General features: G+C 37.4%; 1 protein-coding gene across 1 annotated transcript; it reads right to left on the bottom strand.

Moving 5' to 3' along the window:
- Positions 1-113: 113 nt before the first annotated feature.
- Positions 114-27,780, bottom strand: sin3b (SIN3 transcription regulator family member B). The gene is made up of 19 exons (XM_056463931.1): positions 27,280-27,780; positions 24,479-24,585; positions 24,233-24,386; positions 21,258-21,599; positions 17,029-17,181; positions 16,653-16,763; positions 16,443-16,532; positions 16,206-16,324; positions 15,879-16,089; positions 12,775-12,891; positions 12,438-12,676; positions 11,975-12,158; positions 9,143-9,833; positions 6,844-7,013; positions 4,878-5,051; positions 4,651-4,743; positions 4,440-4,531; positions 3,021-3,219; positions 114-1,162 (listed from the first exon to the last, which is right to left on the bottom strand). The coding sequence occupies exons 1-19, from the start codon at positions 27,388-27,390 to the stop codon at positions 929-931; spliced, it is 3,591 nt and encodes a 1,196-aa protein (XP_056319906.1). The 5' UTR covers positions 27,391-27,780; the 3' UTR covers positions 114-928.
- Between the last annotated feature and the right edge of the window lie 126 nt (positions 27,781-27,906).

Raw genomic sequence — 27,906 nt, 5'->3', positions numbered from 1 at the left:
GGAGCATCCCTATATAGTGTCACCAAAAAATAAAAAATAAAAAGAAAATTCATAAAATGGGATAATGCTGCATAATTAAAGATGATGTCAAATTCATCAAGAATCGTAACCCGTTCTTTAAGAACTGCACAACTAGGTTGTTTATTTTGTGATAACTGATACAGGATAAATGTTATACATTCTTTTTTCAAAACACTGATATTTTGTCATTTTCTGTTTTAATATGTAAAAATTACACCAAACAAAAGCAAGGATTTGGCGAGATTGATATGATACATGATCTGAAAGATTTAACAAAACGGGCTATAAATCATGAGCAGTGATTGACGGGCGACACCGACAATCTCTGTTTAGTTAGAAGAGACGATGAAAACAAAGAACACAAAACAGAGAACTAAAACAAGGACATTACGGATAAGATACCAGTGTGCGCCAGAGAAAACATAATTTTTTTCCAGGTCATCATTCATAGCCAAGAAAATGCACACGGAATAATCTTTCTGCCGCATATATGCAATTGCTCGAGCTCTTGAGTCGACTGTACTGTACAAAAAGACACATACAGATGTTTGCAGACATACTTTAAACCTAGTCTCTCAATACTTCAGTATAAACAAAACAAACTCTGCTTTCAGGTGCTAAAAACTACAATGGACTTTCTTTAAAAAAAACAAACGAAAAAAGTTTTTGACATTCACATTTCTGAAACGTCTGATAACTGCATCGGTCATGATGGACTAGTGTTGAGATGTGATGCTCGTCGATGAGGATTTTCTTCCTCTGAGCAGCTGTCTGTCCTCCTTAAACGCTGTGTTTGGGCTGAGAGTACTTGACCTCGGCCGTGAGAATGAATCAGTGAGTGAGACAGAAAGAGAAAGAGAGAGAGAGAGAGAGAGATCACAAAACTCCATCTGAAGGCGTGAGGTCGTTACGGTGAGGCGGGGGCCTTGCTGTTGTAGTGCACCTGGTACCTGTTGACATGCAAGCCTTTGACCTGCAGGGACACACAAGTGGTCTTGCAGGGGATCATGTCCTCATCATCTTCTCCCATGAGCCAGTCCTGCACACTGCGCTCAGCGGCGGGAGACACGTGTTCACTCAGCCAGCCCCGGTGCCACTGGTCAAAGCGCTCATGCTGAGCCCGCGCTACTCTGTGCTGAGACTACAATCAGACACAGGACAACATTAAGACAAAGAAGTGCAATGCCATTCAAATGTTTGGGTCAGATTTTTTTTTGAAGGAGTATAACACTTCAATGGACCCTTTTCACATTTCCAGGTTTTTCAGTAACGGAAATAGTCATTCATTCATTAGTTGTACACATGTGTTTTATGCAACAAATGCCCTTCCAGCCGCAACCCAACACTGGGAAAGACCCAAACACTTTTGCATTCACACACTATGGCCAATTTAGCTTACCCAATTCACCTATACTGCATGTCTTTGGACTGTAAGGGAATCCAGAGAAAACCCACGTTAACACGAGGAGAACATCTACACTACACACAGAAATGTCAACTGTGAACCAGAACCAGTGACCTTCTTGCCAAGGATTTGAGATGCTAATGACCGTTACACCAGTCAAAACAGTCTTGTGGAAAGGGTCCATGGGAGTAGGATGCAATAAATTGAGCAAAAGTGACATATAAATGTTTAAATGTTTTAAAAGAATGATATTATATTATATTAGAAACAAATGCTGCTCTTTTTTTTGTTTTGTTTTTATAAATTAATGATCACAACTTTAATAAAATCACAAACAGCAAAAACGGTTTTCAACATTGATAATTATCAGAAATCATTCTTGAGCAACAGTTGAGCATATTAGAAACACTTCTGAAGGATAATGCAACTGGAGAAAATTAAGCTTATATTTTAAAACATTTAAGCAGAAAACAGTTATGTTTAAGTTTAACAGTTATTGATTTTAATAATATGAGAAGTATTAGTTTAAATTAAAAACATAGAAAAAAAAGATTTCAGCTAATTCTCAAGTCATTTTTTAAATATACTACGGTGAGAATGAATAAAAACAATTGCTCCTTTCACACATGCAGACTTTTCCGGAAAGGCATCATGTGTGAACAGGTCCTTTTTGAAAATACTGGTAAATTCGTTCCGGCAATTTTCCGGAAAGAGAAGTTGTAACATTACTGCCAATTTGCCAGAATGCTGCTCTGTGTGAACGCAGAATGAAAATTGCCGGAAAGAGCACATTCACGTTTAGAACACGCTGACGTCTGACGTCTACTCCAACTAATCAGAACATTGATTAGTTGATTATGAAAATAAATGGCTTTGAATACGTTTCCAGACACATTTAGCTGCTAGTTGTTAGTCAGATATGAGTGAACGTGAAGAAGTGCTCCAGTGAGTACGTCTCCACATGCAAAAGTGTTCCTTCATATGTTTACATTGAAGTTGTTCACAATACTTATCCATCCACAGAATTTGTAATAAAATCTGTAAACATTCAGCTGCAGTTAGCACTTCTGCATTTGGATGTCTCTGGGGCAAAAGCAGCTACATGAATGCTAAAGCTTTAAATAAAAGTAAAACCATCAACAAAAGCCTAACCCCTATTATGTTTACAAATACAAGTGCATTGTGGGAGTCCTTGTCTGTGTGAACTGCTTTTTTGAATCTAGTCCTTCCGGAAATTTTACATATATTTAATATTATTACTGTGTGAAAGGGGCTAATGAGACAAACAAATCAGAAAAAAAACAAACAAACAAATAAAACGCTAAAAACAACAAAATAAAATTACATTTATTATAATAATATCAATACAATACTGCATACTTTTCCACAATAATTATATTTTTAATTAAAGACCTTACAGTGTTATTAAAGTAGTATACAGTATTATCTTCTCTTTTAAAAGCTGAAAAAGCCCAAATATATAGTTAGCAAAATTTATTTGAATGTAGACTGTTAGCTATTATAGCTAGTCAAAACGCATGTTAACAAAAAAAAAAACTGAAAAAGGACCTCTTTTTGTATTTTATCTACATACCCTCCGTGCCTTCACCAGGGCTCCTCGACGGTACATGTAGTCCTCAGAGTTCATCACAAACACCATCTTATGTGTGTTCAGTTTGAATCGGCAGTCCAGGTTTCCGGCTGTCTCTACACCCATCTTCCTATGCCACTCTCTCCGGCAGCGCATGGCTTCAACCTGCTTGATCTGCCAGCCACGGAAATGTCTCACATTCCTGCAGGAGACACAGAGGGATGCAGAACAATTGTCAATTTGCTGCAACCTAGCAGACTTAAAGAGATAGTTACAAATTGTCATCATTTACTTCTTCCTCTACTTGTTTCAAACCCATTTTCTCTTCTGTTGAACAAAGCAAGATATACTGAAGAAATGGGGAAAACAGCTATAGTACTACATAGTATTTCTTTATACCTAGAATAAGCGTCAGTGGCTGCTTTTTTCCAATGTTCATTAGTATATCTTGTTTTGTGTTTAACTGAGGTTGTGTGAGTAAATGTTAAGGGAATTTTCATTTTTGGGAAAACTATCCCTTTAAAAGAAGGTCATTTAATGTGGAATGTGTTGTTTGAGCATGATGAAGCTTTGCAAAGTTACAAAGGACAAAATCTACATTGCTTCTAGAAAAATGCACATCGCTATTTTTCAAAATGAAATATTTCCCACCCAAGGCATGGCTAAGGGCGTAGGGTTTAGTTGAGTTGTGCTCATGTTCTCCTCATGTTTCACAGATCTGTGCATTCAGAAAACCATACCAAGAGTTTATACTAACAAGGCTTTAAACACATGCACCGTTGTAAAAAGCATTGTATTTAAATAGATGCAAAAAAATAAATAAATGCTTGTTTTTGCTAGATTATTACAGAAACCATTATGATAATCTGGTAATAAAAGTGGTCTAAAATAACAAGGGAGTAGTGGTGGGAGTATCTACACCATGTTATGGCCAACCTTAAAATAAAATTTTTTAGAGATGTTCAGATTGACCCTTTTTCTGGTTTTGTTACCGTTTCTCATACCTGGGCTAAGGGTATCGGCAAATACAGAGTCCGATACCTGAGTGTGGATTTCTATATACATCGACTAGCCTTGTATCAATAGGTTATGGTGTGCTTCAGATGAATCCTTTAACGCAGAGGCGCGTAAAACTGGTCCTGGAGGGCTGGTGTTCTGCAGAGTTTAGCTCTAACTTGCTGTAACACATCTGCTAGTAAGTTCATTGTATGTCTTAATGTCCTTAATGAGATGGTTCAGGTGTGTTTAATTGGGGTTTTTATGAATGAAACGATTTAACAAATACCTTAAGTGAACTAGAATATTTTTATTATCAGACATGCATTAACTGAAATATTATTTACTGTTCTACACTAAAAAAAAAAAAACTTGACTAGTATCAGAATCAGAACAATCATAAAAATATCTATATAGGCATTTTACCTGGGCAGAAACACAGGCTTAAAGTAGTAGCCTTCAGCCTGAGAGCACAGAGTCTCGGCCCCAATATACTGCTCCATGTAATTAGACAGGCTCTGAAACAATATAAGAAATTTAAGCAACATTCCAACTCCAGAAAACCAGATTAACCCATTAGAATAAATCACAAATCCTCTATTCCTTTCTGTCATGAAAATGGCTTGTGAGAAAGTACCTGAACGTCCAGTGGATCATCGCCCTGGGCCTCCTCTGTGTCCAATAACTCGATGGTTAAGGTCACATGACCCTTGTTTTGAATAAACATGACCTGAAAAAAAAAAACAGGCAAGAAAATATAAACTAAATGTAGTCACAAAACAATTAAGAGCATTAATGCAACTGAGGTGGTTTAAAAAATCACATGATCAAAAGAAGAAGTTAGAGAGCATTAGCCTCAGTCACCTTAAAGCAGTTCTCCTCAGCCATTACTCTCTCAGCCTTCCACTGATAGCTGGCTTCCCATGCGGCACGAACACACTGGGATGAGAGATTCCCACCGGCGGCTCCTCTCTTCCTCTCCGCCAGGTACAGTTCAGTGACTTGTAGACACACCTCATCACTGACCAGGTGCTGAAGCTGAAAGAGAGAGAGAGCAAGAGAGAGAAAGAAAAAAAAGAAAAGAGCATGTTAACTGCTAGACCACAGCAAAGACTTTTTAGTGAATACAGACATGTGGCCTATAATCAATGGGGCAATAACAGGAGTTTACTTGCTCTTTTTAACTATAAAATTTACCGTTCACAACACAATTACTGTTTCCCCGTCAGCCAACCATTTAACAAAAACAAGCTGGCAAAATTGATTTAAGGCAGGGGTCTCAAACTGCCGGCCCGCAACTGACGTCAAAAATATAATGAGATTCGGCCCAACAAAACATTTATTTTTAAATCACTATTATTGTTGTGCAGTTGCATATACACTTGTGGTTTTGACCCCCCACCTACTGGACATTTAATATACTACTATATATTCGGGTTCCTTTCGGTTTCTCTCAGCATGCGGTCAAGAGTAACGCACATGCAGATTATTTCTGGGGCTGAATTAAATGTTGAAATAAACACCCGTAGATGCTCTATTTTTGTAAATATTCAAGGGTCATTTGATTACAATCAGTTTTATATCACCTGTATTTTGTTGTACAAACACCTCTTCATGGCTTACACGTTATACTGGTGGTGTAAATATGATATTTTATCTAATATTCGGTTCAAATGGTCTCATTAATAGATCTTCCTAATATGCATAATTAAAGAATTGTATAAAAATGTGCATTAGTAGAATTTTACTGCTGGCTAAATTGAACATATTAAAGTCAATGTGAATATATACATATTTTTCCTCTTTTGGTTTTAGTTTTACAAAAAAAAAAAGAATGATATTGAGAAGAACAATTGCCAGTAAAGTTAAAAATAATATATATATATATATATATATATATATATATATATATATATATATATATATATATATATATATATATATAATCTGTTAAACTTTTGGTTAAGCAACAATTGATTGAGGGATAATAATTATAATTATTATGCCTATTATTAAATTGCAGTATTTTCATAGCAATTTAAACTACTTCAATATGTCTGACAAGAAACAAAAAGGAGCTTTGATAATCTGCGGAAGAATATCTGAGTTTATCAATAACATCAGACTTCCACTTTTTTTGTGTGCTAGAATGTTAAAACGGCCCTCCTATATATTGTCAGTCACTGATATGGCCCCCCACCAATTTGAGTTTGAGACCCCTGATTTAAGGTGTTGTTACACTTATAAATGCCATAAGGCTGAAAGAATCATGTGAATGAAACAAAAGGGCAAAAATATTGGTGTCTTAAATAATCTTAAATACTTCCAATAGACAAGAATAAAATTCTCTTAATTGTCCAATGTAAAAAGTAGTTCTATTTTAATTGAAATAATTTAGAAATAGCTGTTTTTAATTTTTATACATTGCATCACCGTTTTGGACAAATTGTGCAAACAAGCATTTTAGGTTACAACTGTATTTTGAGTTACAAACTGCAATTTTTAAATCAGAGAGAGAAAATTTACAGTTAGCCATTTGTCACAATGCATGAAATCAAACTTGAAAACCAAAAAACAATACATTTGCACGCTTATGTTTACAAACACAAGTCTATTTAATATTTAGCAACAATTAAAGGGCCTATCAGACTCCATTTAGTCTTCTAATGGTCCAAAGCATTACCAGTCATCTGTAAAATGTCAGTCAGTGGAAACACTGTTGTAAAATTTCCTTTGGAAGAAACCCTGACTAACGTCATAACGGAAATAAAGTAGGGGGGAAATATTACAAAAGTGCAGCATATTGCCCCGTGCAACATTTCACTCTCACCTGTCTTACGATGTTCTGAATGAGCTTGTCAATGGTAAAGCCGATGTAAGCGTGGATGGTGAACATCTCTCTCAGGGTGTCCTCATACTGGGTGGACTCCAGGTTTCCATCCAGTAGACTGCGTACCATGTCTAAGAATGCTGGGTAATATTCCTCTAACTCTACCTCACCTGAAATACAGAAAATAAATTTAAAAAAAAAAAAAAAAACACACAAAAGTTAAACCTGCAATCATGCCAATGGAGTTCTAAATCTAGATAAAGTTTTCCAAAATAAACCAGAGTAGTTTGTTTCAGTACAAACTTGTGTAAAATGTAACAGTTATTGTCTCAGTAAGATTAATATTTTTTGATTGATTTAGTGCTGGGCAGCACGGTGGCGCAGTGGGTAGCACAATCGCCTCACAACAAGAAGGTCACTGGTTCGAGCCCCGACTGGGTCAGTTGGCATTTCTGTGTGGAGTTTGCATGTTCTCACATGTGGGTTTCCTCTGGTTTCCCCCACAAGTCCAAACATGTGGTATAGGTGAATTGGGTAAGCTAAATTGTCCTTAATGTATGTGTGTGAATGAGTGTATTTGGATGTTTCCCAGTGATGGGTACCTGTCATGTACCTTGGTCTGTCATGGATAAATGCATGACAATATAACCACCAGTAGGTGGTGGCAAGTCTGTTTTTAAGAGAGATTAACTGAATCACTCATTAAATCAACTTGTTTAAAACTGCAAATAATTTAGAAAGGAGGCGACTTTCTGTGATTGCTGAATCACTTGATTATTGGGTTGCTCAGCAAAATAAAATAAAATAAAAATTATGAAACAAACGTGCTGAAATGGTTCCAAACGAGCTTGAGCAGAACAATTTTATTGGCAATATAGCAGAAATATTATACAACTCACTCAATATAAGCTTATGTTTTGTTGAACTTTTGTAGAAAAAACAATAAAATATTTGCTTATTTGCAAATATTTCCAATACAATGATCCCTCGCTATAACGCGGTTCACTTTTCACGGCTTTGCAGATTTTATTGTGCAATTTGACATGCTTTTTTTTTTTTACAGCTTTTTTCACATCACTTCAACTAAATTTATTCAATCTTTGTTTATTTTGTGGATAACTGGCCAAAAAAATAAACATTAAAATTATACATATGAAATTGGTTTCAAAAGAGGATTTTTCCAACAAAATTAGGCTATATGAGGTGGTCACAAATTGTTTCAATGCTTCCTGTTGCTAATTTGGGTTTTTCCATCTCTTTTTTTAGTCTTATTAGGGAACAATCCAAAGTAATTCAAAATTTCACTTTGTGAGACGTTCTTTTAAAGAGATTGTCGCGGTCGCTAATAAATCATACTAGCAGGAACAGAAATTAACCAATTCAGATGCATGTTCGAACTAAAGCGTTAGAAAACGTGCAATAGGCTACCATAAAAGCCATGAATTCTACGCAGTTTTGCAACCTTAAAGGGCTCCACAGACTATTAAAATAAAATGGTCTATTGTTGCACAAACGTGCAAGCATTTTAGACTTTTCCCACATGCAACATAATCTATTGTAGATAAACCATTAACCAAACCATTACAGTGGCATTGCCAGTATTTTGGAGCCATAGTATCGTGATACTACCATAGAACAGGCAAACCGTGCAACCCTACAGCGCATTGTGTTCTGCGTCCTGATTAGTGAATTATGTTCTGTGTCCTGACTGGCTGTAGACCATTGTCAATCAATCTCCTCCATGCCGTGTCTCCTATACAGTGCAGAATACGTTCAGCTTGCCAAATTGACAGTGTAAATCTTCGATCGGTGACTTTAAAGTGCTATACTGCATGTTTGCAGGTTCTCCCCACAATGTTGGGGAAACATTCTGCATCGTCAAAGGCACCTGCGGTATCAGATGGAAGATGCTAATCATTGCACAAAAAAGTTTTTGGACATGCTAAAGAAAGGTAGAAGTTATGCGGCTTTAGGGTGTCATTACCGGATAAATGAATGATCAAATGGTTTTGATATTTGGTTTCATTCTATAATACTGGACTTATTTTTCTATGAAGGTTCGAACTGAAAAGTGTGAAAATGTTAACGCCGGTCTGAGAAAAGTGCATAAAGTGTTTTACAGCCTTGAAACATCTATACTAACTAAAGAATAAAGCAGACTACTTTGCGAATTTCGCCTGTTGCGGGTTATTTTTTAGAATGTAACTCCCACGAATAACGAGGGACTATACCACTGTATCACATTTACGGTTATGCTTACGTGCTGATATGTGTATATTTCAGAAAAAAAAAAACTCACTCGGCTGCTTTAGACGGAGCTCCATGGCCAGGTCGTTTGCCTTTTCTCTGCGTCCCTCTCCCATGAGTAGCCGTTCCCGGTTCTGCTCTGCCCGGTGCTCCAGCAACTGTCTCTCGGCCTGCCTGTAAATCTTCAGCAGCCGCGAGCACAGAGTCTGGTGCAGCCGCAGAAAGAAATACCAGTTATTATTGACGAAGAACAGGTTGTAGACTCCATCCATCTCCTTCTGGTGCTCAGCCTCTGGGTCCCTCAGATCCACCGCCTCTCCTTCGGGATTGATGCTGTGGGCTGCCGTAGACGTGTCCATGCTTTGAGGAGAAGTGCATCGTCTTCTTCTGGACTCGCCGTTCAGCTGTTGTTGTCCTGTGGATGAGACTCCACCTCCTCCGGCCGCACCGTCTTCCCCCTCGGCCTCCTCGTCCGTGAACTCCTCAGTCTCGCTCAGCTCTCCACGACGGGCGAAGAAGAGGTCTGGGGCGAAGTGCTGGATGATGCGCTTGATGTGGTCCTTGTCGTCCTTGTGGATGGTGGGCTGCCGCTTGACGTGGTAGATGATGAGGGAAGCGGCGTCCTCCAGGATCTGTTTGTCTTCATAGTTAAAGATCATGTGGGGTTCGCTGGCTGGCGCTGTGCTTGTGCCGTCACGGCCTTGCTGACCCACGCTGCCCTCTTCTGTGCTCTGCTCCTGCCGCTGTGTAGAGGGGAAAAGAAAGCACTAGTAAGCATAACACTAAAGACTTTTCTAACAATGGACGAATGGTTTCTCAGTATAGAAAGTCATCATAGTTGGGTAAAATTAGAGTGCAATGAATGGGTGAGTACAAATAATTGTTTTTACAATCCTACTTGCTGAAATAATGAAAGAAAAACTTGATGATAGTGTTAAGACTTTCAGAAAAAGGAAAAAAAAATAGTGTGACACTGACAATGGCATCCAAAAGAGAGAACAACCTCAAATTTACTGTCCTGCCCCATACAAAAACTGTATTTCAAATGCCTCACATAAGAGGTCATTCGTTTATTTGTAATTTGATGCAAAGATGATATAATAAATATGTATATATAAATACATATAAATGTACATACTTTTTTTAAACCTAAATATTAAAAACATTAAAGGATTTAAGATGATGATGAATGCTAATACCAGTTAAATGCTTCATACCAGTGAAAAGGGTCCATAGTAACAATCAGTCCGTGGTAAGGTTACTTTTTAAAGTAATATAGCACATTACTTCCCTTAAAAAAGAAACTGGAGTAACCCATTTAGTTACTATTTTTAAAAAGTGACCAAGATTGTAATATATTATTTTAATAAGTAATTCTACCCAACACTGGTAACAATAGATGACAGGTATGATTTCAGCCGGGCTTTCATTAAGTGTTTTTTTTTTTTTGTGGCGTTTCACATCGTCAACACTAGTTTGTTATATATAAATAAAAAAAGGGGTACAATAAGAGTGAAAGTAAAACAAGAGAGCATAAATTAAAAAGGATAAATCACCCAAAAATGAAAATTCTGTGATTATTTACTCATCCTTCACGTGTTGAAGACCTGTTTGAGTTTCTTTCTTCTGTTGAACACAAAGGAAGATATACTGAAAAATTTTGGGGAAACATTTTGATGAACTATCCCTTTAAAACTATACTGACAGGGTAGTATTTTACTACACAGACATATTCATGAGACGTCTGGAATGAAGATAGTTATTATTACATTATTCATACTTAAAAATGGTTAGAGAACACTGCATGGCTTATGGTTTATAGATATGCTAGTTTCAGTTTCCCCTTTTGAATGATGAATATAGGCTTCTGATGCCTGCTGATTTAGACAGTTGTTTCCTCTAGCACAGTTGGCCGTTAGCTGTAGTTTTTAAAGGGTGTAAATTTGTTGTTTAATAATACAAGAAAAGAATAAAATAGTAAGGGGAAAATCTTTTTGCTAAGGCCATTTAACTGAACAAATCTGGCTCATAATTTATGCTTTTCAAATAATAAAGCATTATAAAAGTACAAACTTCATTGAACTCTTCAACTTTCTGCAGCTACTTTTAGTTAAATCTGTGTTCTAGTAATAGTGTTTATTCAACACCAGTTTCAGTAGCTACTTTCCATCCACCTATTTTTATGTGCATTTTGGATATGCACATAAAAAAATGGTTGATGGAAACGCCAAAATGCGCATACATTTTGAAAATGCGCATAAAAAAACTGATGTTTTTAACATGTTCATAACGGAATAGGATAAACTTTTTATTTGATAAGAAAAGATGCACATCAACTATGATGAAAACACTTTTTAAAATGCAGTCTATAATATTTGTATTCTGGGTCAAGATACATCCTTTAAATATTCATTCTGTCTCATAAGTTACAGCTAAAGTATTGACATTTTGCTTCTTCATTCACTAAATAACCATGAGTCTGTCTAGCATAACCCATCTGACACCTTACGTAGAAAACTGTCAATGTCTTGTTTTCTAAAGTTATATGCAGCTTATTCCAACCACAGCAATTATTTCAAATAAGGAGTTATTTATTTTCACACTGTGCCCGTTCTTCTTGCCATTTCTTTAATATATTGCCTGATAAATGGCTTCATGAGGTTTGGGATTGCCATTCTCTGATTCATTCTGCAAGAACTTTAACTTCCCTAACCTCGAGAATTAGACAAACTAAAAATAATCGCTTCTAAAATCAATAAAATTTAGTGTTCAAAACCACTGCCCTAAATTATTTCTTTCAGGGACAGATTACAGTTATATATGGGGAAAGCTCTTTCCAAGATCCAAAGACGGAGGCAGAAAAAGCGAGCCCTGCTAAACTCACCTCATCATAAATGCTCTCTATCTCATTGAGAAGACTCTTGGATCGAAGGGCCTTCATGTCGTTCTGTTTGAAGTTGACACCCTGATGGTCCAGTGATTTCAGATACGCCTTCTCGTACTGCTCTCTCCAGATTTTGTTGAAACCCTGCTGGGCCTCCCTCCACTCCTCTTCTTTCGCTTTCAAACTACGGCAGAAAAAAAAATCATCCATTTATTCTCGAAACTCTTCGACTGAGAGATTGCCAAAACATTATGAGCACAATTTACTACAGAACAACAGACATTCTGCACCTAAAAATTACAAAGCTCGTCTACGGTTTTCATTTTTGATGAGTCATCCCTTTAATTTAGCTGTCAAATGAAACCTGGATTGACATTTTAGGTCTTTATATGTGGAAAAAGAAGCAGTGTGGTGAGAGGGAAAACAAACAAGACGACAAAGAAAATTCGAATAGCTTGTTAACCGTTTGAGTACAACAGGAACTGCAGTGGCTGGACTCCTCTTCAACCCCTCTATGATCTCTGGAGCTTTATCGCCATATATACGATAGACTGCACGCCGTTGGATGACTTCGGAAGTGCCACCCAGGCAGTCATCCAATCGGAAACGCTCTTGATCCTCTAGTGAAAGGCGTGATAGCTTTTTCTGCACGCTTTCCAATACTCTTATCGTTGCCAAATTAGTCTCAAGCACAACATCCAGCTACGAAGCAAAAAAAAAGGACAGAAATCAATATCAATCTCAACAGCATTTGAGTTGAACTATAAACCTTCATATATTCTTTCAACATATCATCTTACCTCGAACCGCTCATCCTCACAGCGATGAAGTTGCTCTTCATATGGTGTTTTCTTGGAACTCACAAAAGTTGAGTCTTCAGACCAGGAAGGGAATGAGACCCATGTATCATTCAGCACCTAAAAAAAGAAAGAAACTTGACCTGATTGTAGCATGAATATCAAGCTTATTCTCCACAGATAGAATTACTGTTTACAAACAAGTGTTTGGCAACAACACCTCCGGGTTCTCCAGGCACCCTAGAAAAAGAGCTATTTGAGATAAGTGCCTCCATTCAAATGGAGTGTGGGGGCTGAAACATCTCATTGTCCAAATGATTCATGGAGATTTGAGCTTCTGTGGATTTGTAGCATTATCTGTGGATCAGAAGCAACCCAGGGTTTTGTTTCATTATTAACGCATCTCCTTTAAATACCTGGCGGCCACAGTATGGGATGTTTAGAAGTCATGGTTTATGTTTTTGGTACAGCAGAGGGGGAAGTGAATATATAGTTCCCTCTTTTTTATTATAGTCATTAATTTATTTCTGAATAAATTATTGCTATGTTTTTAAATAAATTAATAATTACAATTTTCCTTAAAGTTCAAAAACATTGTCTACTTAATGGGTATAATTAGCAACTGAGGCCAAACTCAGTAAACAAACGTGCGTCTACAAGTGTGGACATGTAAATTACAAATAAGACCTTTTTTTTTTTTTTACAATAAAAAGTCTAAATCTTATTGTAAAATAATTACATATCAGACACCCTATTTTTTGTGATTCCGCGATTGCTAAATCCAACGCAAAATTAAACATAAAACATCCAATCCCAAACCATATAATGAAATTATATTTATTTCAGTTTGCAATAAACTGTTTTACATGACTTATAGGCGTTGCATACGCTGCGCACATGATGTATTTGAGGGTCTCACCTGCGCCCTCACAATAATTACGTTACATGGAAGGGGGTGGAATTTTTATGATATTAACGGATTAATATTAGTTGGATATGAAACCTGTTCTTCTTACAAAGCATTTTCTTCAAATCCATTCATTCATTCATATTATTTTCAGCCTAGTCCTTTTATTAATCAGGGGTCACCACAGCAGAACCGCCTTCTTCAAAAAAAATTTACAAACAAGCATTTCTGTTTTGTAACTGTCAAACGTTTTAATCTAAACTTTTTTGATGATATCCACTAAAGACTAACTGGATCATAAAGCATTTCTCACAAAAAAGTGACTATCTCTGCATCATCGAACATCAAACGTATAACATTTTTAACGCTCTTCTTAAGTGACATCACCATTAACAATTCTGAACATCTGCTCACAAAATCTCATACAAGGATAAGGGGCAAGTTCTTCACAAATAAAAGCATTTCTGCTTTATCGCAGATTAGACCATTTCTTTTCTCGTTTAGGGTATTAGATGCTAAGCTAAAGGTTCTTTCACTATCGACGCTTGTACAAGGAGAGGACAGGTATTTTCTCCTTGTCTTGTCCTTATTTAGCAGGTAAAAGATGGTTGTTAAAGACTTTAAAGTTTAAAATCACAATCGATTCACTGCGCAGTGACACCAAGCATACTAGTAGGGCTTACATCTGAAGACTTCTCTAGCCTTTGTTTGGCATTTAGTTTTTGCAGTTAAAGCGGCCTCTGCTTTAGCTTTGAGGAAGTCTTCATATTCCTTCGCTTGTCAATATTTAAGGTGTGTAATCAAATTAGTTGTGTTACAATGTTTAACTGAAATTCCACCTCGTGAAATTTTAGCTGTGCATAGCTTACAAATTGCAGTTTTGTTCTCATTGCGACCTACTTCAATAATTCCACACAAGAGACATCTTTACACACAGCGCATCACATTCCTGCACAATTTGATTGACAGGATATATCAGCACTGATCATCGGAGGTTTTCAAACTATCGGCCGATGGCCAATAGCGAAAGCTTACATTGGTGCATCTCTTATATATATATATATATATATATATATATATATATATATATATATATATATATATATATATATATATATATATATATATATATATATATATATATATATATATATATATATATATATATATATAATATTGTAGAATTACCTCCACAAAATCATTTGTGATTTTTTTTTTTAAATCACAAAACTAAAAATAAATAAAAATCACAAAACAAATTGTTAAAAACCAGGGGGTCTGATATATGCAAGTACAGTGCACATATTTAAATCTATTTATTTATTTATTTAGCAAACAAATGAGCTGTGGACAATAAAAGACTAGCCTGTGGTAAATAAATGGTATGCTAAGTGACATGTTACTGCACTTTCATTTATTTTGTGCTATAATTAGTAGTAAAGAGGAAAGAATGATTGCATTGCTTTTTCAACTGAGCACCCATACCTATATAAAAACAGGATTTCTTTTTTATATTTCCAGATAACATTTCTGATATTTTGATGAAACAGAATTTGAAAAAATGAGATTGGGATAGAAATTGATTTATTTAAATTGAGATATATAAAGTCAAAATGTATTTGATACAAATGCTTATTGAATTGAGATAACCCTAACCAAAAATGTAAGATGAGATTATGTGTCCCTTTCACCCAAAATAGACAATATATGAGATATAACCATTTAAAGGTCCCATGAAATGAAAATAATATTTTTTACATGTTAGTTTCAGTCTGTTAGTTTTAAGGATATATGCGTTTAATCTCCGTTTAAGCTAGTCTGTGCCAAAACAGTGACAAACTTTGCATTTAGTAATGATAAAATTCATATTTACATCTAAAGCTCATCAATCAACGATTTTTTTTCACGTTACCTCATACTTCAGTTTCTCATCAAATCTTGACCAATCAAATGCTCTGTAGTATCTGATATGCCCTGCCCCCTTCGAGACACTTCTCATTTGCTTTTCATTTGATGAGCTTGATCTCAACCACTCTCAATGGCAGAGCTCTAATAAAAACAAAACCCTATTGGCCGTTTTTAAAGGGAGGAGCCACTCTATGCCCCACCCTCTCTTCGTTTCTAAGCACTTAATAGGACCTTTAACAACATTTCCTACACAACATCACAACTTGGACTGTATTTGGTGGAAGAACAGTACCTCTTTGCATATAGCAGTTCGGCCGCTGCATTTGGGCTGCTGGTATGTCTTGGGCAGGGCTCTGTAGCTTGAGCCCAGGCGCTTACAGGAGGCGTAATCCACTTCTCTGCCTCCACCCTCCATGTAGCGGTCCGAGAGCCCCGAGATGACATGAGACAGCTCTTTATCACCCAAAAATGACTTAAACTGGGTGTACAGTTCTGGAAACTTCCTGCAGAATGAAACACCAATGGAATATGACTCACGACTGTCACGAAAAAGCTGTGAAATGCACCGTATGAAAACAAACAGGATTAAACAAACATGCCCTATTTAAATCTTTCTTACCCTAAGAATGGAGTCACAAGCTGCAGGAGTTCGGCTCCCGAAACCACTTCCTGATTGAACAAGGCTATGCAGCGCAAGAAATTCTCATACACCTCCTGACTTTTGAGCAGACGACGAACCTATAAAGATAAATAAATGAAATTGTTCAGTGGCTTCGACTGTGTAATAAATCCTTGGGGATTAACTGCTGACTTACTACTGATAACTTTTCTGAGCTATTCTGCCTGTGAAACGCACCTTGTCAAAGAACGTGAATTCCCGCAGGACTCCGTGTTTTCCAACAGAGGCAAAAGATGGGTCTTTGGAACAGGAATACTTCATTTTTTTCTACAGGCATAGAGAGACTGTTTTTAGAAAGCTGTACATATTTGGAGATATTTCAACTTTCTAAGTCTTTCAGATACAGAGCTTTAAAGTTTTCTTGCATTGACATAAATGAACGCTAACCTTCAGAAGTGGGGTCATGTGGGGCAGTAGCATGGGTCTTGGTCTTTTCTTGGTCTGTTTATTAAGTTCTTCTTCCTCCACTTTCTTCAGCGGCAAAGAACCTCCTGTGAACTGCAAATCAGAGACACAATGCTTGTCAGTTTCAAATTAGCAAGAGTATGTGGAGATGCAACAATATTTAGATATAGATCACTGTTGGTATTTTTTTTCCAATAACGATGATGCATTTAATGCTAAACTTTAAACATTAATATTGTCATTATTCAGTTATTACGCTAATATGCAGATTAGCTGCTCAAGGTACTAGGAACAAAATATGGGGTTTATAAAAAAAATCTTATTGGTGAAAATGACACATCAGCAGTCACTTCCTAACCAGAGATCTCTTTGCATCAGGCAAAAACTGGCCAAACTCGGCGAGTAGATCCTCTTGCCCTTTGAAAAGACTGGCCACTTTAGAGAAAACCTCATCTTCTGTCATTCCTCCAGTGCTGCGACCTCTGCTCTCCTTCACCTCCAGCTGCTCCTTCTGCAGATGGACACAAAAAAACGCACAAAATCAATGAACATCGATAAGTTTATGGGATGGGTGGAAAAACATTTTAAGGGCCCATTTCCTGTAGTGCTAGTAGGTGGTAGCTTAGGCCTTGCCTCAGGCAGCAGATTCATCGACTGCCCGATGTATACTGCATGAAAAAAGGACAGACAATTGCCAAAAACCAATCTGATTGACTGGCTGAAATCTACAAAAGATTAATTTTCTGATTAAATGTCACAAAGACAATCATTCTTTTAGACTCACAAAGTCAGTTTACAAAGACTAAAGACATTTTTTTTAAAGAAATGAGCTTGTATGTAGTAACAATAGACCAACCCAAGGAGAAAGTGCTGCATAAATGCATTTAAAGGTGCCATATACTGCACTGATTCAGTAAGTTAATGGTAGAAGTATTCTATAAGTTTTTTTCTGATATCTATAAGTTTAAAACAAAACATCCATAAATTGTTTCGCTACATTCATTCTTCCTTGGCAGGGCGCCACACCAAAATTCATTCCCACCATGACTACATTACAGCTTCTCATTCAAAATATTCAGTCGGTTGTTTTTTTTTTAATAGCAGGTTATAATAAAAAAAAAAAAAAAAAAAAAAAAAAAAAAGCACCAAAACGTATAAAAAAGGTAAGTGAATTATGACAGAGCAAACTTTTCTATAATGGTAGTAGTAATGTGCGTTATTTGTTTAAACCTTTGACATTACATGCTGACTGACTGACAGAGCTGCGTGATGCGTGAGGCAAGTAAATGCAATGAAGCTTTCAGTTATGAAACATCTGTCATTGAAATAACGCTATAGGTGGTTGGAAGACATGTGTAAAAGGCCTGCCACCACAGCTGAAAAAATCCAAGAGGAAACACTGGAAATGCTCATTTATTACTCGATTAAATGCCCCCAGAATCAGAAGCTCCATATTAACCATATTTAAAACGGTTGTGAAATATTAATAAGCTCTGCTGTGACAGCTCTCAAGTGTTCTCTCTCACAGACATGCGCACACAAACAGTATGAGGAGCACATTAAATAAATGTGCAAAATTTTAACACTTCATTTGTGAATAAAATATTTAATAAATAGAGTATATGCCCTGTTAAATCTTTTTCAATTGAGTGGTGGAGGCTTGTTTTACCTACATTGAGTAATTGAGCTCTCTAATACAAACCCAACAGAGTAACCTGTTTAGCTCCGGTGTTGTGTTGTGAATAATAGTGGCTATATTATAATTAAACTCGACAAAAGAGACTGACAGAGATGTACTAATGCAGGGTTTTTCCTGCATAGAGAATTACGAGGTGGCTACCTTCATTAAATTGTGTACCACTTCCGTCTTTTGACAAAAATCAGGCAGGCAGTCATGGCTACCTACAGACCCCAAGAAATGCTCGAGCACTGCACATGAGTTGGATACACTTAATGTTAGCCTTTTTACAGTGGGGGAAAAGTATTCAACACGTCATGTTTTTTCCTTGGAATAATATTTCTAATGGAGCTGTTGACATGGAACCAGATTTTGATAAAAACCCAAACAATACACATAAAAATAAAACAAAAAAACTTGTGTAATAATGGAATGACACAAAGAGAAAGTATTGAACTGTAATTAATGCTTTATGTAAAAGGCTTTTTTGGTGACGGCAGCTTAAAGACGCCTCTCATATGGAGAATGAAGTCATGCATTGCCCAGCTGTGATTTTTTACTTCAACAGAGTGTAAAAATCTTGATGGTTCTGTGGGTCTTGTCTGTCAAATCTGATCTTTATTTTGTATTTTATATTATATTTAAGTCAGGTGATTGGCTGGGCCATTCTACAGCTTGATTTTCTTTCTCTTAAAGCATTTAAGTGTTTCCTTGGCTGTGTTTTGAATCAATGTCTTGCTGAAATGTCCACCCTGGTTTCATCTTCATCATCCTGATAATGTAGATGCTGGACTGAAGCAGCTAATATTTATTTACAATGACGAAGGGCAGACAGTTGCTACTACAACTACTGCTGCTGTCTGGGATTTCACTGCTTGTCTACACCTCCCCTTCTTCATTTGTTCAATATTTTTTCCCCGTGTCCTTTCATTTTATTACGCAAAACTTAAATTGTAAACTAACTAGATTTGTTTTCTTTGCATATATAGATTTCTTTGGTTGTTCCAATATATGGGGAAATTTTCAAGTCAACGGCACCTTTAGAAATATGTTTCCTGAGAAAAATGGTGACGTGTTGAATACTTATTCCGCACCACTGTATATATAAAGATGTTCACTATATAAGATTATAAGAATAACGCAAAATGCATTGCTTCAAGTTTTAAAATGTCATTATCGGAATACCACCTACACCTAACCTTGAGCCAGGAAAACACAGCAAGGAATTACTGTCAACCTCTGCATTAGGCATGGGAAGATATCAGTTTTCAAGGTATACCGCGGTTTGAAAAAGTCAAGGTTTTAAAACCGCCAAAATTTCCTTTAATACTGTTCCTATGGTATGTGTAAGATTTTTTAGTTTACTTTTTTTTCCTTTGTTTTTTAGGACAACAGTATCTCCAGCAGAAAAAAATATCCAAAGAAGTTTTATTGTAAAGAAATCAGTTTTTTTTTTGGAGACAGCAGAAGTCAATGAATCATTTGAATCATTTAGCCTGACAGGTTTACTACTCCAAAATATAATAAATCTTTCAAAAAAAATAAAAAAAGATATTGTTTTCAAAGGGGAAAAAAAAGTTTTTGTTTTTTACCCAGACATTTAAAAGGAATATATTTTAGAGCAGTGATCACAATACCGTGATATATGGATAGGTTATCATACCGTCAGATCTTATACTGGCCCATGCCTACTCTGCATAAACAGATGATGCCTAATAATGTTTATTGTTGTTTTTCCCTTCAGAAAAAATGACAATAAGTGTTATATGACAGCATTACTATACATGCATTTTGCACTAAAGGCACACTTATCCTTAGCAGTCTATGTTCTTGTTGATTCATTACAAACATGGGTGGCATATTTCACAATAAACACGATAAATTAACAAAAGACACGATTAAACATATCTTATGCCTCTTCAGGGTGAAGCTCAAAAGTATAATCGGTATATCCTGCATTTTGCTTTCTGACGCACATATAAACAGATGGCTTATGCACAGCAACACATAAATAAGATCTGTCTTTTTTTCTGTGTCTACAGTTTTCAAAATAAAAGTCCCTTATAGTATTTACTGCAGCCTGCTGTGTGCGTATTAATGATGCGGTGTTCTACATATTAGTGGCTGCTGAACTTTTGATAATGTGGCTGGTCATCATAGAATGTGATCTAAAGTAGCTACATGCAAATGCTGAGGGTGTGCCCCATGAACAGCACAACAGTCTGTATTGTGTTCTGATTGGTCTGTTGTCCACCAGGGTTTTACACTCGCGTAATTTACATGAGCAAGGAAACAATGGTGTTTAAGGCTCATGGTACGGCTTTTTCCATACACTGATCTCTTATTATTTGACTATGCATAGGTATACCCAGATTTTCTTTATATGGCACATTTAATACTTTGTATTGAGTGCTTTTTTATAAAGATAAAACTCGTCTTGTATGGAGAATGGAATACATTGCTCAGTTGTGATTTTTTTTCCCATAATTTAAATTATGGGTCTTCAAATTGATCGTGTACTTTATTTCGGATTTAAGTCAGGCCATTGGCATTCTAGCGGTTTTATTTTCTTTTTCTGAAATCAATTGAGTGTTCTTTTAGCTGTGTGGTATATCACCTATAGGTTTGGAAGTGTCAAACCTAGACGAACATTGTCACATTAACAATTTCTTTGAATGGAAAAAGACCCACTGTCAGTAATGTTAGATGTATAAACACCTCAGCTGAAAACAAGCCATAAAGCTTTTCTGTTGGTCAGTGTAAGTAAATCACACGATATAATCAGTCTAATGAGAGTGGACAACTTTTTTCACTGTAATGAAACTCCCAATTGCACAAATCCTTTAGAAAATTATGAATTTTGCCTGTGAAATTTTGCAGAGCAAATGTAAATGCGCCATTGCACTCACCTGGTATGTGTGTAGAATTTCCAAAAAAGCCCGGTAGGTTTCTGGGTTGTCCAAAAATCGGTTCTTAATCTTATTGACGTAGCTGATGGCGCTGTCGAACTCCACAGGGCTGGGCTCGGAAGTGGGAGGGGACACAGATGTGGCCGCTGGCTGTGATTGGCTCTCTCGGTTGGGTAGAGGAAGTGTCAACTTGCTTAACTGTTCAGGAGGTCCCGAAGACGAAGCAATGCTCTCCGGAGAGGTCACAGCTTCATTCTGAGCTGGCCCTGCTGCCTCAACCACTGTTGATGAAGAGGCACTGACGACAGAACTGCCTGTACTTCTTCCTGCTCCTGGAGAAACCTGACGGGAAAGAAAAAGCAGCATTTAACTAAAACCTTAACTTCACCTTGATCTAATGTTCATCATCAGGGGGTTTTGTAGATGTCTGTGTGTTCATAAAACAGATGAATGTTGATGCGGAAGAGTGCATGTGTCAAACTCGTTCATCCGCACACAAGTATAATTTGAAATCCACACAGAAATGACTGTGTATGACATGGAGCTGAATGTGGAAAATGAATTATAATCAGGTTTTTACTCTAATATGGCTATTACCTAGAAAGCCAACATCCACACATAGGTTCATATAACTGCCCATCACACACTGCCTTCTCAATGTCCATTAGAAATGAACCAGAGCCAAACCAGAGCCAGGGTGAGCATTTACAGATATGCATATCAGTTTTACTTTGTGACTATGACTGAACCTTCTCCTTAGGAAAGCCTTATTTGTCAGCTGAGGTTGTGTGGAATACTTTGAAGCTGCCTAAATATTGATTTTGGACAGTCAGCATAAGTCTACGTTAAGCTTTTTTCGCTTGCATTAGATGGAGAAATAACCTGGAATGTAAAATGAAAGAAAACTTTCCCTTTGGCTGAATAAAGTCTGTCATATATACAGACACACACATACAGAGAGAGATAACTGAATACATTAATAGTTAAACTGATTTTAAAAATAAAATCAGGATTCTTTGATGTATTGAAAGTTCAAAAGAGCAGCTTTTATTTGAAATGCATTATTTGCAACATAAATGTGTTTTCCATCTCTTCAGTTTAACACACTGATTCTGAACAAAACTATATTCTTTAAAAATATCTGTATAAGCTTTCTGTTGCATTTCAAAAAAAACATAGTATGAAACAGTCTGTCTTAACTGGTGAGTTTTAATGTATGAACACAGTTTACCTGCAAATGCAGTGAGGTATATGCACAGCTAGTAGGGCTGTGCGATTTGGGGAAAATATCTAAATTGTAATTTTGACATATTGTTATTTGATTTACGATTTAATTTTGTAGTCAAGCTTGAGCTCAATAATCTGTAAGCTGTGGCAACAATTCTGCGACAGCTCTTAAATGACCTGTGTTTATTTGGTGTCTGTGACTTTAAATCTAAAATATTCCCATATTACAATTGCTGTTTTTTTTTAATATTAATTTGTCTATTAATGCTTCTGAAGAGGCAGACGCCATAATTCCACTTGTCAGTGATTTCCTGTTTGTTTTCTTTCTTTTATTGTGGGCATAGTTTGGTTGCGCAATTCTGATTGGGCAGGACAAAAGTGTGCTCACTCAATTGTTTAGTAAGATGGTCACACACAGCCGGCAGTCATGCATTTGCTCTGTGCGGGGGAAATTAAATAATATATATATATATATATATATATATATATATATATATATATATATATATATATATATATATATATATATATACACACACACACACACACATTTTATATTGCAGCCTCTAGTGATAAACTAATCGTAACATTTAAAATTGCGATTTGATTTCGATTAATCGCACAGCCCTAACAGCTAGTGTTTTCCAGCCGTTGATAAACTTTCGGTGAAAGTTTAATGTGACTACTTTCAATTTCATACGGTCGATGTTCTAATGCAATTACAATACATTCATTTAAATAGACTTAAGCATTCGTTTAGTTGTTCAGGTGAAAAACGAAATGAAAGACTGTGTAACCGCTAGCACCATCAGGATCAGCAGGCTAGCGCTGAAATGCCATAAAAGTTAAATGTTCATATTTTAAAGACATGGCGGGGGAAAATAGATGGAATATAAACTATAATGCAGTGCTTCCTGTCTGGTCTGAGACCCACCTTATAATGTATATCTATCAGGCAGTGAAGATCGCTGATTTTTATAGAAATCAAACCTTTTTGGCAAATTTATAATGGAAAGACCATTCACCAGAAGTGCTGAGGCTGGCTTACTGAAATCAAAAGTCCATGTGCATATACTCTATTCATCACAGAACTGTAAAGAGCTTCAAGTAGAAACGTCCAGAACAAAAGCTCATTATGTTATTAGTCCAACTAAACATGTTATAAGCAAGTAATAATGAACCATTTATACATTCTTGAAGCCATGGTCTGTTTATTCTAAAACAAAGCTAACGTGACTGGACTACTCCCCGCAGTCTATGTGGCATGACGTCATCAAAGTGTGAACTCTAAGGAAGCTAGCGAGGGGCCCATTTGGGACAGGGCCAAAGTCAACATGAAATCAATATCAACCCTATTCACTCAAAAAATACGCACACCTTGTTTTAGTGTGCATGCCTCACCAGTGCACATTATTCAGAATAATACAAGTGTTTCTCTTAGCAATCACTCATTAAAATGTAATTACTTGCTCTGATTCTTGTATTTTATTTCAGTGAGTTCATATGGTTTCTATTTTAGTATGCATCATGCTTACTTTTCATAACCCAGTCAATTCCTGATAGGTCAAAATAAAGTCCAGTCCTAAACAAATTCTCTAAATAAATTGCTTCACTCAGAATAAAACCAGTTGTGAATGCAGGCCAACGATGACCTTTTCACGGTTATTGAATTGAAATAAGCAGTGAAAATGAATGACAAAGCAGACAAAATGCCAACACACAGTAAACTGATGCAGCAAAAGTCCTACCTGCGAGGAAAATGGGGACTGAAGAAATGCCATTCCATTCTTGGGAATTTCAATTCGATACCCAGGCGGTAGAAAGGCATTAAATCCCAGGACAAGATCCGGGTGTCCATGGAAGAGCTGAGAAACTCTGTTGATAACGCCTGGTGTGTCAATGCTGTGGATGGAGATATCACAAATATAATCACTGGTGTTTTTAGATGCATCAGACAGAAAGAGTGGATTTTAAGTGCTCAGACACCAACATACCTTTGCGATTTAAACTCTTTCATGATATCCAAAAACTTATTGTAGATTCCTGGATCATTTCCGAACCGTATTTTGACTTGGTCCAAGTAAGATAAAGCATCCTCTACCTGCAGTGGGAATAACACTTATTTACAAAACAATATAACAACATAAGCATTTGCAAAGGAACAAAACGGTTACCAAATAAGTACTGTATAACCCTGCCGGTGCTACACCCCCCAACCCGCTCTGAGCTGGGATCAAACAGACAACTCTCCACATGGGAGTCTGTTGCTCGAACAAGAAGACTTAAGACCATGGCCCCTAGCGTCTGTCACTAGAGCACCTTTTTGCTGTCATAGGAGTGAGGTTTACCTGCTTAGCACTTTGCTAGCTAGCCTATATACTCATACTATATACTTATACTCACCCCCCAAACCTCACTCCCATCCGGGTCACGGCACCAATGTAACCCCGCTGGTCCCACACCACCCAACCTGCTCAGAGCTGGGATCGAACCGGCAATTCTCCGCATGCAAGTCGGTTGATCTAACAAGATGGCTAAAGACCATGGCCCCTATCGTCTGTCGCTAGAGCACCTTTTTGCGGTCAGAGGAGTGAGGTTTACCTGCACAGCACTTCACTAGCTGGCGTCTGTTACACTCACCCCCCTAAAGCTCACTGGGTCACGCACCAATGTAATCCCGCTGGTCCCACACCACCCAACCCATTCTGAGCTGGGATTGAACCGGCAACTCTCCGCATGGGAGTCGGTTGCTCTAACAAGGAGGCTAAAGACCATGGCCCATCCTGTCTATTCCTAGAGCACCTTTTTGCGGTCAGAGGAGCACAGCACTTACCTGCACAGGACTTCACTAGCTGGCGTCTGTTACAACGAAGCATGGTGCTGTAACACTATGACATGGTAATAACATGCATTTACACTAGTTATCCAGTGTGGTCCAGAGTGTATTTTTTTTAAGGCTTGGTTGTGTTTATGAGGTGGAAAGCAATGTGTACTCATGCATTATTGGTAGAAAATCATGTTGTTTTTTCATATATCTTAATTATATACACAGCTACTCAACTAACATGAAAACGACAGTCATATTTTCTAGTTCCTCTAAAGACCTGCCCTCAAGAGGCTCTGATTGGTCAGCTAACATAACGTTCTGTGATTCGCAGATCAGCTCCACATCACCACGAAGCATCTCTGTTATAACATTACAGCGCCTCTGGCCACGCCCCTTCGCTGCACATGGGGTGTGTGTAACCTGAAGAGTTTATGACATCATTAACCCAGATGTATTTTTTTTGTAGTCTCCAAACGTCATTCGCTGTAGGCTAAGCCAACCATGTAAAAGCCAATGTCTCCCTTTGAATTAAACTTTGAGCACATTACATTCAGAGATGTTGTTTAGGTTCGCACAGCTACATTACACATCAATTAAAGTTTAAAATATGATATCGAAGTGGACCAGCTCTTTAAAAAGATTAATAGAAGTATAAATATTACTAATAGTATACTACAACTATATTAGAAGTATATAAAGTACTATATTATTTTGACACCGTAATGTTCAAGAAAGTACTCGAAGCATAAAGACAAAAAGACATGAATTTTACTACCACTACATTACCTTCTAATACAACTACACCACAGTACTGTCAGGGGAAGTTTTACTTTGAAGAATGTCGTGATATTACTATGGTAATGTCCAAAACACAATAGTGAGGTTATGGTCGCTTTTCTCTTTTTGGGCTCGTGAGAGAGATGTGGGGCATCGAGTTCATTTCTTGTGGATGTGAACCCCCATCATATTGAATGACTTTGCATTTGCTTACGCTATTCAAGTAATACAATGCCAACATTTTAATCATGGAAGAGAAACTGTAAAGCACCGTCAAATGCGATGTTTAAACCGCTGCACGCATACAAAACGGAAGATGTCGATTTTTCTTCTGTTCTCAAGAACAAAAACCCCAACGAGAGAGAAAAAACGCCTAAATAAAGCCTGGAGATAAAAAGAACAGTTACAATGCCCGATGCAACCACTGCAATGCAAAAAGACTGACCCAAAAAGCATGCGGTCTAAGAGAAAAACAGACGGTTTATATTCTCTTTGTGGTTTTTATTAATATTCAGTGAGGAAAATAAAGGCTCACTGACTCTTTTAGCTTTGCTGCGTTAGCAATAGTGCTAGTCACAACAACCCCACTACGATTTCACAACAAAAACAAACAAATCGCGATTGGAGCTGCTTTATAACAGAGAACGGCTTGAGATAAACACTTTTGATGTCTTTAAAATGCCATGTTAAAACGAAAAGCGAAATATTCATGACAAAAGCAGCTGTTAGCTGAGCAAACCCCCCTTCTTTCTCTCATCTACGTCAATTAAATTTAAACAAACCGGTGTAATGTCAAACACACGGAATGTAAAGAGTTATTTCTGGCGGACGCTTAATAAATATCCGCGGGTTTTGCGTTTAACAAAGAGCGGCGGTGAAAACAGGACCGCGCAGAGGGAAAACATCAGACTTTAATACAGCACAAGCACTTCCATTATGTTTGACTGATAAACTAGCGCTGTTTTAACCTGGAATCGGTGCGTTTGACGACAATACATCGACTTTTCTAGCTTCGGAATGATCTAAATGAGTGCGTAAGATTTTCAAATCCATTACACACACACAGACACACACACTGAGTGTGAATGCTTTGATATGCCCCATATGCATATGAACAGCACAGCACTTCCTAATACACAATGCGTTTTACGAGAGAAGGAAACACATGCACTTGCGGCATTGCTTTCTTACCTTTAGTTTCTGAAAGTGCTGCTGCTGGACTTGCTTCTGAACCACATAGGCCTTGTCTTGGATCTGGTTGATTTGCTTCGCAGTGCTGCTGTGAGCCTGAATCTTCGCCATGGTGCGTTTCCTTCCCCACCAACAGCCACCGAAGCCGCGATGATTTACCGTCCCTCCGTATTTGCGGCTAGTTCTGGCGTGCAAAAATCAGTTCGTTTCGGGGGGCCACCCAGGTCTCTTCCCCCAACAAGTCCAGTCTACTTTACGGACGGCCACCCAGTTACTCCAGTATGGACTTCCAGATCGAGCCCGCAAGTGTGTTCGGACCTCGCAATCCCTGCTAAAACTACACCATCAAGCCTGCGGATCACTTCTGAGACCCCATCGGTACCCACGAAGAGAACGAGAAACAATGTATGTATTTTTTCTCTCCAATGGTCGTATTATTTAAACAAATGGTGTATGTCTCTTTAAATTCGGCGGCAGCTGTGCGCTCGATCCTAGCGCCCGGAAACGGTGCGAGTTGTGGAGAGTTGAACGGCGCACGCGCACAAACCGAAAGAGGGCGGAGCGGACGGAATCTCGGCGGCCGCAGGCATGAATGAGATTCTACACACGTTTTTGTTCATCACAGCA

The sequence above is a fragment of the Danio aesculapii genome, chromosome 8 (genome assembly GCF_903798145.1).
Source record: "Danio aesculapii chromosome 8, fDanAes4.1, whole genome shotgun sequence".
Lineage (NCBI taxonomy): Eukaryota > Metazoa > Chordata > Actinopteri > Cypriniformes > Danionidae > Danio > Danio aesculapii.
Note: the sequence above shows the minus strand (reverse complement) of the source record. Positions and strands in the feature narration are given on the sequence as shown.